The sequence below is a fragment of the Anguilla anguilla genome, chromosome 1 (genome assembly GCF_013347855.1).
Source record: "Anguilla anguilla isolate fAngAng1 chromosome 1, fAngAng1.pri, whole genome shotgun sequence".
Lineage (NCBI taxonomy): Eukaryota > Metazoa > Chordata > Actinopteri > Anguilliformes > Anguillidae > Anguilla > Anguilla anguilla.
In genome coordinates, this window is record NC_049201.1 from 23608440 (window position 1) to 23622812 (window position 14373).

General features: G+C 41.8%; 1 protein-coding gene across 1 annotated transcript; it reads right to left on the reverse strand.

The window, feature by feature from the left end:
• Positions 1 to 5008: 5008 nt before the first annotated feature.
• hao1 (hydroxyacid oxidase (glycolate oxidase) 1) lies at positions 5009 to 14105 on the reverse strand. The gene is made up of 8 exons (XM_035406856.1): positions 13830 to 14105; positions 12152 to 12303; positions 9948 to 10203; positions 9256 to 9431; positions 7994 to 8085; positions 7077 to 7235; positions 6626 to 6695; positions 5009 to 5524 (listed from the first exon to the last, which is right to left on the reverse strand). The coding sequence occupies exons 1-8, from the start codon at positions 13964 to 13966 to the stop codon at positions 5457 to 5459; spliced, it is 1110 nt and encodes a 369-aa protein (XP_035262747.1). The 5' UTR covers positions 13967 to 14105; the 3' UTR covers positions 5009 to 5456.
• Between the last annotated feature and the right edge of the window lie 268 nt (positions 14106 to 14373).

A 14373-nucleotide genomic window follows, 5' to 3' on the forward strand; every position in this document is an offset into this window, starting at 1 on the left:
AGAGCCTGTGTTTCATGGGTGCATACACATCACTGTAGTGAACACATCAATGAATGCAGAACCTTTTAACCAACCATTTGCTATTGAAGAAGCTAACTTTCAACCGAGGGTGAGTCACAGCAGTCCAGAGCATGATGACAGTTTGAATCTTACAGACTGGTGTGAGCATTGGAGGGCTGGAGAGGTTCATGAAGTGCAGTTAAATCTCCACACTTTCTGTAGTTAAAGTGACAGTGGTGCCACCTAGAGGGCATTGCTTAACTGCATGCGAGATGTGGTCACAAAATGGTTTTCAGTTAAGGTTCTGGTCAGGAGACAGAGGTGGTGGCATTTCACATAAAACCAGGCACATTAGATTAATTCAGACTGTACACACAAACACATATACACATACATATAGAAATATAAAATATGAACAAGAAGTATTGGCAGTGGTTTGTTTGTATGTGTCACCCCTGGTGCAGAATCCAATGCCCAATGACTTACGATAAAAGCATCCTGCACCACTATATTATGCACCACTATTCTTCCATTATAGTTACACAAGAAAATCCACCAGTGTTACAACAACCAGGTGTATGGCAATGGAAATAACACTAAGCCACATCAACAATAACCACAACCCCTACCACAAGACCTACCACTATTAAATGCCCCACTTTATCAATTTATGCTTCACTATATCCTATTTTCCACCATTACATCCCATGATGCACCATTATATCCCATTAGCCCTCTCTATATTATGCATCACAGTATATTATTCACCAATATATTTCAGCATAGACCAGTATATTATGCAATATGGAGCAGTATATTCCGATTTGTAGCACTATATCCCAAAACTATGAGCATTACTGCAAAGTGATGAAAAGTTGTTGCAGTTATTTACTGCATCATGGGATATCAGATAGCACACTAAAAGGCCAAAGAACAGGCGCGCGCTCACTACGCAATTATTTTCATCATTACCGTGCCATTAATGTCAGTTGTTTGTGTTGTAACTGCGCTCTGGAAAAGTTTTTCGGGTGCAAGTGACAGCAGGAAAGGACCGCAGCTCTTTATTTCTGTCTCCCGATGGCGAGGATCCGTTTCCAGACCTGCGGCTTTGCTCCTCCACTGATGTCTTCCTTTCTTGGAATGTGTTCCTTCCTCTCTGGTCAGGGAGAAGGGCCTTTTTAAGCGCGGTCTTGGCTCGGTCTCCGGGCCTGTGTGGTCACGGCCCTATTTGCACATGGTGATACAAATTAGAACTGCAGCTGTGCGATGCCGGGCCCGTCTGCTGGGAGAAGGCCCGGGCTATGTGTTTCTTTAGCGCGTAAAGGTTCTGATGTTTAGAGCACATTTGTAGGTCTTAGAGTACCGTTGCCTCAATGTTCAAACATACCCATACATCACGTTGCCTGATTCATCTTAATGTTATTGCGTCCATAAATAAATAAAAACTAAGCCTCATTTCTCATTTAGACTTAGATTTATTGAAAGCACATTTCTTTTTTGTAAGCATCAAAAATATTTAAATATTTAGCACTTGCTTGTATTTTACCATCCAATTAAAGAGCAAAGCACGTTATGGATTGAATTTGGGTATTATACATCTGAAAGGTCTTCCCCACCCCAACGCTCAATTATTTAAGCACAAATAAATTATCCAGCACACCGTGTATTTTCAGATTTACTTTTTTGTTCTGTTCAGGATTAAACCTGCTGCATACGAATAAACAGCAGTGGTACCAGAAATAATAGCGTGACTTTCCAAAACATACAATAACAACCTTCAAACCTCTTCAGTAGAATATTCTTACATAATGGGAGTGACTGTGCTAAACAAAGTAAAGCACAAGTGACTCAGGATCAGAGCTTATAGTCAGAAAGCTGGACACGAGGCTGCAAACATATAATGATGATGATGATGATGAGGATGATGATGACCCAGAAACAATTCTGGAGCTTTACCTGAATGGTTTCATTACATCTCCATGTTATATTGTCTGTCGGAGTCTGCCAAGCAAATAAATAATGAGCAGGGTTTGAATTCTGTGATTTACCACGAAACACGCTGCCCTGTAGCGAGGACACAGATCTGCTGAAGCACTTTTCAGACATTTGTTGTGGCCGTGTGTTTTTGGACGCGGGGAACGCGGCGCAACAGAGCACCCCATAATTCTGCGGTCTCCCGGTGTCGGCGAGCCACTTTTCATTTCGATCCTCAGGGCCGGCCCCGTTTGGCCACGTACCACACCAAAGCCGGGCCAGAGTCCTGCTAAAAGCATTTTGCAGCTCACCAGATTGTTCATGGTATTTAAAGGGGCCGCGCGCGACGGTATACTGACGTCTCAAAAGAATTCATCCAAAAGTCGATGACAACATATCACTCGTTGGATGGAAATGTCGACAAATCGCAAGTGTTCAAAATTTGAAATTTATAACTTGAGAAATAGCATTGCGTAAGAAATAAGTAGCTGTACCTTCGGTTCAGGGAATGAGGACAACTCACCACATCCATGTGATTAACTTCCTGTTTGAAAATTATTACCACAGGTAGCATTTCAAATTGACCTCCCCGTGAGGAGTTGGCAATGACATTACCAAGAGTGTACAATCCATTGACTCCCTGCAACTTTTCAGGTCAGCTCCTGAATGATAACTCTCTCAACCAGGTGGCAGGGTAGACTGGTGGTTTGGTGACTGGAAACTATAGAGTTTTTGGTTTGAGCCCCAGGTGGGCAAATAGGGATGCTGACTTGTATCTGGAGAGATGAAGTTGGGCCCTCTACACAAAAAAAAGAATAAACTCCGCTGTTGGGCCCTTGAGCAAGGCTCTTAACACAAAAATTGCTCTCTCTCCCAACAATTCCAACTGTTCTCTCTGGGGAATTCTCCCAAGGGCACCTTTGAAAAAGAGTAACACATTCTCAATGGACTTTCCTAGGTTCTCCCCTTCTGAATAAAGGATAAATAAAGAACACAATGAATTGTGGGTAGGGCACGCTAACATACAGAGCACACATATTCTACTTAGGAGTGCTTAACCAAGGACTGTTTAAAAGAACAAGGGCCTATCTGGACTGCATTTATATAGTGCTTTTATCCAAAGCGCTTTACAATTGATGCCTCTCATTCGCCAGAGCAGTTAGGGTTAAGTGTCTTGCTCAAGGACACTTCGACATGCCCAGGGTGGGGTTTGAACCGGCAACCCTCCGACTGCCAGACAATCGGTCTTACCGCCTGAGCTATCTCCAATAGGCGAGACCTTGCATATTCATAAGCATCACTGTGAACACTGCAAGGTCTGGAGTCTTCACTCAAGGATCCCCAAGCTATTATGTAGAGAGACACTGCAAAGGTGGCCCCAATTTTGGGAAGTCAGCATTTATAGAGGTCCAAGATTAGAAAACATTTAGTTTAAATATTGATATTTGACCTAAATTATACATTTTACATATTTCATGTATTTTTATGTTTTTGATATCTTCATAAATATGGCAAAATAAACTACAAACAGCATCATATTTTTTGCTAAATGTGGCATGAAAGGAATATTTAGCTTAAGCACAAGAAAAAACATGTTAAAATAAGAACTTTTATGTCGCTAGTTGGCACCCCGTAGGAAAGATCTTGACAAAGAACACTAAGTCTGAATGCCATGCTAAATACCAGACCCGAGTAATGGAATATAAAACTGCGTTTTGAGTTATGAGTGGACCGTATAAGCGAGACGCTGCCGGTGCGAGCGGCGACCTTTGACTCCGGCGCTGCTCGATTAACAGACACCGGCTCTATTTTCTTTGCCTTCAAACGCCGCGGAGCCTCCCCGGCTCTCTCCCCCCGCTTCTTTACGGCACCGCGGAGGTTTGACTTTGGTCCTGCGTGTTTGCCGGTGGAAAGCCCCATAAGAGGGCCGTGTGTGTGTACAGTGCGTCTGATTTCGGAAAAAGGGCTTCCCCTCGAGGCACCGGGGACCAGGCCAGGTTCAAACAGAGTACGAGGTGCTAATGAACGGGGACCTGACAAAGTTTGTTTTCCCGAGTCCGGGGGATATAATGGGTTCATTGAGCCGCCAAAGCCTCGGCCATGGAAAGTGCCGGGAGAGAAATCCCCCGGAGTTTGCCTGACCTTTCTGAACTTTCCCCGCTTTTTTTTATTTTAACCATGTGCCTTTTTCGGGTCCTGCAGGGACAGTTTAAATATTCATCGGCTACTTCCAGCAGTAGCAGGAAATCCAGGAGGGTGGAACGCTCGGCCTTCACTGCCCCTTGGAAACGGGCAGGATAATGAAATTAAGGAGATGAAGAATTTCTCAAACTTTGAAAATTAAAAATTGTTATATCTAAGGACAATGTCTCAGCCAGAACATGGACTTTGGTCTGAAACAGCTTCCAGACCATCTAAATGAACACTACTTCTGTTGAACATGAGCAATAAATGTGACTGTCTCTGACATGGATCTTTCTAAAACATGTGGAGGAATGTGTAAATACCATACAGAACATATCAGGTTTGAGTGTGCACTGCAATCTGTGCCACTGCCTTAGTCTCCACTCATACTGAGAGGATCTTTGCTGCTTCTGCAAGCATAACTCATTTCACAGTACAGTAGCATGTCTCAAAGTGACAAGCACAGTTTCACTGATCTGAAGACCAGTGGATGCAAGATGATGTCAGACCTAAAATGCTTAATCATTGCTCTTTTGAGTGGTCAAGCAAGGAGACTGAGCCCTTTCCACACAACATCATTTCCTCTATGTCACTTTCATAGATCTGACAGGATAAATACAACATAGCATTGTGACTCTTTCAGTAACTCCAGTCTGTAACTCAATAGCTCTTAGGCATGAGTAATTCTTCTGGAATACTGCTGAGCTGTTTTCCGTTATTCTCTCAGAGAAAAGCAGACTTTGTTCTTTAGTAACTCACTGTATTCTCACAAGCAAAAGAAGAGATTGTCCTTCTTTAACAATTATGCCCTTTCAAATATGCAGATGATGACACACACAATAACAATGAGTATTTTTTAAACAGATGTTAAAAGATATTTATTTTTAATGTAACAAAAGCACTGTATTCTGCTGTAAAATACATCATTCATGTGTGGATTTCAGTAAAAGCTCTCAGCTAGTACAGAGAAGACTAGATTTTATTGCTATCATTTATGTTTGGATTTTTTTCCATTGCATATTGTAGTTCCATAAAATGAAAGGCAATACATATCATACAACAAAGCTTGAATTACATTTAGCTGTTTTTTCTAGTGTATGTCATGAGAAAACATCAATCCCATTTTATGATATGCTTTTAAACATTTACATATTTGTCAGCATTGTCAAATATGTATCCTGTGCCGTGACTGGAAGACAATGTTTTTCAGGTGGATGCAGAACCCTTTCTTCTAATGAGATGTACTGTACCAGTCCTCATCCAAGGATGACCTTCTACAGCCTGATTCACCTCAGACCTCAGATCCGTGAATAGAACCCAGATTTCCTCACAACTGACTTATCCACTTCCTTCAGTGAGCAACAACCTTTCAAAGAATGAAAGAAAAACTGTGTTCAGTACAGCCTTAAACTACCAGAATCCTTTAGCATAGGAGTTTACAGGGGATATACAATAGGGTCCTCCTCAAAATGAGTGGCACATGCAAAAAGTAAAGCAAAGATGTGAGACATACTGTAAATAGCATTTTTTTAACAACACAAACGAGTCCATACAGATGGTCGCCATAATTAGGAAGTGCGACAACAACCTTTACACTGAGCGCACCCATGGCATGTGGTGCCATTGCAGCTATTGTGCGTTTTTCTTTGTTCGGTATTTAGGTATTCTGGGTGGTATTTCACAAAGCAATATTACTGAGTTAGCTGTCTTGATGGGAAAACAGAATTTAATACAAAAGCTACCCAACCTCAGACATCTAGCTGCCTAATGTACCTAGCTAAAAGTAACGTTACTTACAGGTCCAACAGAAAACAGGCCAACTCTGCATCTGCACTTTTCATCCCCTTGGCGAACATCAGCTGACGCCACCGAGGGAAAACAATTCCAAGGCTGACTCTAGAACGAACGAACCCTGTCGGCTTGTGGTTTTGCTTCGCTGTAGCTTTTCTTCTTAGCATCTGCTATTGCAGCAGCTAACAAGCAGCAAACACTTGCTGGAACCTTATCCCAAACCACAGGCTCTGTACCCACACCCACCCCTCCCCACACAGAAGAGCGCCAAGGCCAAAAACATCCCGAACACATGGTAGAATAACAAATACAGATAAAAGGTCCATAAATTCAGCGAACGTGCATGAAATTTGCATCATAGATATATTGCATCATAGATATACCTAGCATAGTTATTTTATGATATTTTCAAGTGAAAAAATCCTGCATAGTATGCCAGTTATATATGAGTGGAAAATAAGAAATTACATAAGGTTCCCTCAAGGAAGTAAGGATAATGTTTCATGGAAAAATCGGAAAAATCCTCAGTGCACTGCTAAATAAGAACCAATCAATCATGTCCTGTGAAAACAGTCTTTGAAGTCATCAGGTGGTCAGTCAAGAACAGTAAATAAGACAGTGAATGAGAGCAGTGCCTTTCATGTGGTGGTGGAGTCAGTCACAGTCTCAATCTTACCTGCAAGAGCCAGCGCCAGGCGAAGCTCCTCTCTCAGCATCTCGAGGACGTCACTGACACCCCTGTCACCCTGGCAACAAAGAAACATGCAGTCGTGACCTCCCTTTTAATTTTTAAAAAATATCTTTAGCTTAATTATTGAGAAATAAACACATTGCATAAGAGTCTTATAATGAAATCTGTAGGCCTGCCACATGTATCACAGGGCATTGTTACATCCCAAAGTCCATCCGAGTTACAATTACCGCAAGACAGTTATGTATACATTACAAAACCCACAGTAATACTAGAAAACCACGTCTAGTTTCCAAAAACCCAACTGTAACATCAGGACATGTTTGGGTCTTTCTACTACAGTTCAGGCAGGTCACAGACATCAGTGGCAAAATTGATATTTCAATTTCAAACCCTGCTGGCCACTATCCTTGCACCCGCCAAAGTGTTCTCTCACCCCACAGGCGAGCCCCCACAAGACAGGTCGTCCCACAAACACCGCCCTAGCACCCAGGGCCAGGGCTTTCAACACGTCGGTCCCCTTGCGCACACCTCCGTCCAGGAACACCTCCACCTTGCCTTCCACCGCCTCCACTATCTGTGGGAGCGCGTCGATCTGTACACATGCACACAGGTGGTTATGACACAGAGTAGGGATTAGAACTCAGACAATGGATCAGAACCCAGAGCAAGAGTTAGGACAGAGAGATTAGAACACAGACCATGTATCAGAACCCAGAACAAGAGTTAGAACATGGAGATTAGAACACTGACCACGGGTCAGTACCCAGAGCAGGATTGACAACAGAGGGATTACAACACAGACTATGGACCAAAAAGTGGAGGAAGACAAACAACAGCAGGATTAGAACATAGACCATGGATTCAAACCCAGAGCAGGACTGCACAGCAGAGGGATTAGAACACAGACCTTGGATCAGAACCCTGAGTACGACTGACAACAGAGGGATTACAACACAGACCATGGATCAGAACACAGATAGCAATGATTAAATCTCAGATGTTAGAAGGCAGGGATCAGAATACAAACCAGGGATTAGAAAACAGACCAGATTTCAGTACGACTGACAACAGAGGAATTACAACACAGACCATGGATCAGAACACAGATAGCAATGATTAAATCTCAGATGTTAGAAGGCAGGGATCAGAATACAAACCAGGGATAGAAAACAGATCAGAGTTCAGTACGACTGACAACAGAGGGATTACAACACAGACCATGGATCAGAACACAGATAGCAATGATTAAATCTCAGATGTTAGAAGGCAGGGATCAGAATACAAACCAGGGATTAGAAAACAGACCAGAGCTCAGTACAAATTTGAACACTTTGGGATTTGAACCCTTACGGTGGCCAGGACAGAGTCCAGCTGTCGCGCTCCATGATTAGACACCAGAATCCCATCGACACCGTACTGAAGGGCCAGCTTGGCATCTTCAGCTGAGGAAGTGCACAAGCGCTAAAATAAGTAACCGTGCCTAAATTCTCCAGGTACTGTACGTTCAAAAGCATTGCACTGTTATGAGTACGGTTTTTTACTGTGGTCGAGAAGCCAAAAAGAAGTCTGTGTTTTTTCACTGCAGTGTGCTCAGATGAGAAATCTACGTTAAATGGAGCTGAAGCTTCCTCCTCGTTCCACTGATCCGTGGAAACGGCGCTTTACGCCGGACCCCGGCTGTGCCTGAACTCGGCTGCACATTTGTCATCAAAGGAGCTCAGTCAGGGAGTGAAAGAGAGAGGAACTCCACAGTTGGAATAGAGGCCTTTCTTGGCAGGCCTTCCCGACGGAATAAATCACATGTAATAAGGATTTCTGGACACACATGCATGCTTATTTACACTGAGCGAAGCTATTTCTAAAAATCGCTCTCTCTAGGTGGATGACTCCACCCTTCTGTTTCTCTTTCAGCCCTAAAGCTTACGCTATAAAACTAACTCCAGGAGATAAAATAAGGCCTCGGGCAACTAAATGGGGCTCTGTTGCTGAATTTAAATTTACAAATTTCATTTGTAGCACCAGTTGTGCCATGGCTCCTAGGAGTTATTCGGAAACATGCCGTGTTTACACTAACATCCGGTTCCATATGTTGCTATATCGGGTGAACCTTAAAATGACTGGCATATACTATACTAAGTTATGAATGAAACCATCTATGTATAGGAGCAAATGAACAGGTAAATGTTCATTTTAGGTAAAGCTTGCTCTGTTATTTTTTTATTTCTTTTTATGGGGGGGGGGGGGGGGATACCCAGGCTAACTTACACCCAACCTCTGGCAGGTTGGGCCCGAGTTTTAATAGTTCCCTATAGCATTGGCATTCAGAAAAGAACATATATTCAATGCATTCAGTTTTCTTTCCAAAGTTGAATAATATTCGGAATATATACAAAAGATGTGATCAGAGGAAAAGGTGAGCATTGAACAGAAAATGAAACAATGGTATATTGTTGCCCAAAATAAAACACATATTTGAATTTTACTAAATATTGACAGGTGCATTCAAAAATAATTGTCCTGGAGAAAAAGAGCCTTATTCCCACCTTACCTGTTACTACTCTAGTGAGCACCACATGAAGAGAGGTCATCCTAATATACACACAGACATTCACCTGTCAGTACTCCTTTCAGCACCACAGGAAGTGATGTCGTCTTTTTCAGCCAGGCAATGTCCTCCCATTGGAGAGTGGGATCGATGGCCTGAGCCACATATACAGCCAGGCCGCTGTCCTCACCGTACCCCTCCTTAGAGGAGAACGCCATGTCTGGGGAATCAAAATTAGCCATCCTGAAACAGAGCCAGCACACTCCAATTAGCCAAGTAACTACTTGTGTCTGAGGTTCAGTTTATCAAAGATTATCTCAGGACTCCTCCTAAATCCTGCTTGGCCCTGTCTAGGCAGCACCTAGGCGTCCCATCTTGTCTTTCATACTAAAAAGTGGAGACACTGTTCAGCCCATGTTATTTCTTCCTAATGACACTGCTATCAAACAAAATTCAGTACAATGGGACATATAGGTTTTTGCACTTCATTGAACATGAACTTCACTATAAGCATCACTGCAACACTTGAATATGTTGCCATGCATACCCAAAGTTGCGATAAAGTTAAAAAAATGTTGAACACGGATGGGTTAACTCAATCCTAAAAAACTTTCATGGGAATATTATTTCTTGCAGCGTTAATACATAAATAATGATTACCAATCGAATTATTTTAAAATAACTGAACTATATCAGACCAAAAATATGCCTTCAATCTTAACAGTTCAAGATGTAACTGTTTTGCCACAGGGTTCCCACCTGAGGTGGCTGGGAAGCTTGAATCGGTTGCGCACGTCGTTCCGGCGCCGGCCAAGATAGGGCGTGTCCACAGTGACAAAGATACCCGTGTAGCCGGCCTGCTCGGCCCGTCGGACCAGAGAGAGGGTCAGGTTCCGGTCCTTGTAAATATAGAGCTGCAACCAGCGCACCCCAGCCGGGCCTGCCTCTGCCACCTCCTCTATGGTGGACGTGGCCCAGGAGCTCAGCATCATCCCCGTCCCTGCAGAACAGCATGCTGGGATACAGGAGGTCACAGGTCAGGTTGTGAAACAAATTGCTGATTATAAAGATCTGGGTGGCCATTCCTGCTACAGGAGAGCAAGAGAATTTAATTTAACACTGAAGATCTGGGTGGTCACCCCTGGTCCTGGAGAGCAACAGCATTTAATTTAACACACTAATAGATAGTTAACTCACCTCAGCTGCTTTCATCAGTCTAAGTTGGTTGTTGATTTTAGGGTGACAAAAAGAAAACATCACAAAAACCTATTGTTTCCAGGACCTGTATTGGTCATCCCAAGGGAAATGACTAGCCAAATATTTAACTTCATATTGAAAGTTATCTGTCGCTACCAAAGAAATGAAATGTACCAGCTGAAATATATCAGGTTCATTAATCTTGCGAAAATTCAGAAATGGCCCGAAAACAGTGGCGGATCTGTCCTTGGGTTCATCTACTCATGAATATTCACAAATTACAATATACTGCAGCGCTGGAAGCTCCAGTTACCTGCTGGAACCTGCTGTGCTAATGACGCAAAGAGCACTGGAGGAAAGCTGGAGTTGACTATCTATAGAGTATCTGTGCTTTGACTGCAGGGCCAGACCTGGAAAAACAGGCAGGAAACTGTTGTAGAGTTCTGAAGTGATAAATCACCCATTTTTATTTTGGATTAAATCACATATTTGAACAGCTGTCACTGGTCAGAGGTGTGATTTAGCCTTGGGCCCAGTTTCGGCTATCAGTTCCAAAAAACCGACATGCCAAAGAGAAGATGCACAAGCGTCATCCTTCAATCCCACAGTGCCACCATGTGGAAGTGAACAAGACTGCAGCTCTGGGGATCTTTACAGGAAAGTGTTATTCTATGAATGCAAAATACTGACGCTTTCATTTTCAAAACTCACTTTCTCCTCATGAGCCAATGATAATAAGCCACTGATGCAATGGCAATGGTCACATCATTAATTAACTTCATTATTGCTACACAATAACAATTTAGGTATCAATGTTGACTGACTGAGAGCAAAACATTTACATTAAGAATACATTATGTAATAATTGCACACTGGATCTTCTTTTTAATATTATTTGCACACTGGCCTCCATTATAGTGCCTAATATTTATACTGTGACTAGTATAATGACAAGCACCATAACCTGTGACTTTTATCTTTTTGGAGATGCTGTTGTTTATTAGTCATAATAGACATAGAAACTATGTTACTACAAATGTGTTGATGTTATAACTTTATCCAGAGTAATACCATTCCACCTGAATCATTGTATAAGCCATTTTTGCAAACAGCTGCTTCACTACTACAAATTAAAATTGATGCATTCTGACCTCACATGTTCAAAATTATGAACATTTCAGAGTTTGTACTGAGCCCTATCCCAGAAGGGTTCATATTGTTCTACTGTATATATTTATTTATCCAAAATGTCCGTTGGAATCTATTAGCACCAAATGTGCAGGAAGTATGAGATCCAACTTTATTTAATAAATAATGGCTCTGTTTATATATTGTATGCTTTTCAATGTGTGCCCATGCTTGGTAGAATGTACATATACTGAATGTGCTTGTACTCTCAAAGTGTTAGCCCAAAATAACCTCCTCCAGCTACAAGTTTTCAGCCTAAGCAAGTATAGCGTCTAAGGGCAAAGTCCATAGCTGTTATCAGCGGTCAAAGTTTAAGCCGGCTGAACCAGAAACACCATCCTTTTCAGACATTATTTCAGGCAGACGTTTATCTTTCAGATGGCATTCTGTTGTCTAAATGAAACACGTGAAGATGCTAGTAGACTACGCTGTGGGACACACTGAGGCCGCACTACCCACACACGGCGGCCCAACACTCCATTAAGCAACTTTACATCGGCGTTCAACTTTTTGTTCGCTGGCCGAACACTGACCCCGTTTTAAGAGGCGGAGCGGGTTTGAAAGAGCGCAAACAGTACCTCTCATAGTGGCCGTCTCTCCGTCGGGATGGGCCATCCTCTGCATGGCAGTGGCCGCCACGCACACGGGCATGCTGAGCCGCTGTCCCAGGACAGAGACGGACAGGTCCACCTGGGAGACGTCCCGCAGCACGCGGGGGTACAGCCTCCACCTTCGGTTTGGAGGGTAGAGAGGACGTTCAGAGAGGGGAGTTTTTTCTCGCCGCTGTTTGAGGGTTTTCTCCCCACTGGGAGGCTTTACCTTATGTACTTGCTATTTGGGGGTTCAGGTCTGGTGTTTGCTCCGTTTGCTGTTTTTACTCTGTTTCTTGCCTTGCTACTCTGTAAAGTGTCATTGTGACAGTTCTCTGTAAAAAGTGCTATACGAATAAAATTTAATTGAATTCATACATAGCTGTCAGAGCTGACACATCATATATTTGTAATGCTTACTTCCCTTTTTCTCTCCAGTTTTGAATGACCAGCCCTGTGTAGGCCTGTTAGCCAGTAGGCTTTGGCCTACATGTTGGCCTTTTGTGCTGGCTCCTTTATAACATTTCTAAAAAAATAAAAATCTTCAGTAAGCACTTAGAATTCCGTTCACTACCTCTGAAAATGACTGAGTGCCTGAGCCGAATAATCTTAGAATCACTTTTTAATTCACCCCAGGGAATTTATGTCAGGTTATGAAGCTTAGAACACGATTGTCCTGCTAGATGTGGGATCGAGAATTTTCAATAAGAGCATAAATCACTATGATTTTAGCCTTTAATGGTAAGAAATAATGTATGACAAAGAGGGCTTTTCAACCAAAATGCACAATTAAAAAAAAAATGTTCTGAGCCCCCATCCAAATAAACTTCCCACATGAGTGCTTTGATTTTCATTTCTACTTGCATTATGAAAGTGAATTTGCATTATTATAACACTTCTAATTCTCTGATTGGGCAACATATCTACAAAAGTTCAATATACAATCAACTCTGAGAGTGCTTTTAACTCTAACAAAGTACATGTGGCTCTTACTAGACTCATATAAACTCAGTTACAGATGATTCAACACAAATTGTTCAGTGTATAGTGGCAACTATTAAAATGATTATATATCATACATATTACAGGGCATATTACAGTATTTCTCATATTTCAACAGTGATGAATTGGTGTGCAAAAACAATAATATATTATTTAGAATGCACATTTACCATAGTGACCGATTCCCAGTTATTAATTTTATGTTTAACACACTAGCACTTATCTGAAACAAACTTTGATGTTTAATCTACATACATCAAACGTTTTTAATTTTTAAAAAATTTCCCAGAAAATTGACCCCCTTGAAATTCCGTTGAGGGTTCAATTAGGAAGCAATATCTAGAAAATGACTTTGGTTTCAATCAGTCCTGAAGATTTGGAAAGAATGGCTGCAGACTAACACACTTTCAAAAGTTACACTAACACTTTGTGTGTTACTACTTTTGTGTTACGTTCGAAATATTTTGTGGCAAATTTACTACTTTTGTTGCAAATATACAATGTATGTGTTAGAAATTGAGTTTTTAACACAGACTGCGTTCAAAGTAACACAAAATGTGGCGCCCTTAACTAGACGTGAAGGTGTGTTAAAAATGACATTTCATGCGTTGTTTTTAACACATCTGTTTTAAGAGTGTGCGTGATCCTTCTCATGTAAACTTACCTGGAAAACGCGGCTACATTATCTGCTAGTGTCTCTTGTTCATCGGCTCCAGAAAAGTAATAGTCAAACACTGCTTTGGGGAGTACTTTTTTCGCCTCTTGCTCATAGTCGCTGACACTCACAGGCTTCTCTGACATGTTTCTGCACGGTTACAGGTAAACTACAGCCTTAACCAACTTTGCACAGAACGGACAGGGGACCTATAAATTATTAACATTTTAAGTTGGCTTTGGAACCTTTTGGTCTATCTCTTTTTATCCAACAACAAACAGCAGCCTTCGTTTTACGTGAACAAAGATGAGATCTATTCCCTGTTGCCTGCTGGATTGCCCACTCACGGCACGAAATAAATGGACTGATTTCAGCTTCATAGATGTTGGTTTATCGAACATTTTCAAAAGTTACAGTACGTCTCCCGGTGACTAAATACAACATTCCATAAAGATGTAATCTTAATTTAAAAATAATATTACATTTATATTATGATTATTTAGCTACATCTAGAGGCGAATATCTAACTTTTATTTTCTAGCCAGTAGCCTAA

Excerpts from the sequence above, each read along its gene's own strand:
- hao1 (XM_035406856.1), bottom strand. The coding sequence starts at position 13,966 with ATGTCAGAGAAGCCTGTGAGTGTCAGCGACTATGAGCAAGAGGCGAAA. Across the intron at positions 10,204-12,151 it reads AGAGACGGCCACTATGAGAG|CATGCTGTTCTGCAGGGACG; the intron begins GTACTGTTTGCG and ends CCTGTATCCCAG. Across the intron at positions 9,432-9,947 it reads AAGCTTCCCAGCCACCTCAG|GATGGCTAATTTTGATTCCC; the intron begins GTGGGAACCCTG and ends GCTCTGTTTCAG.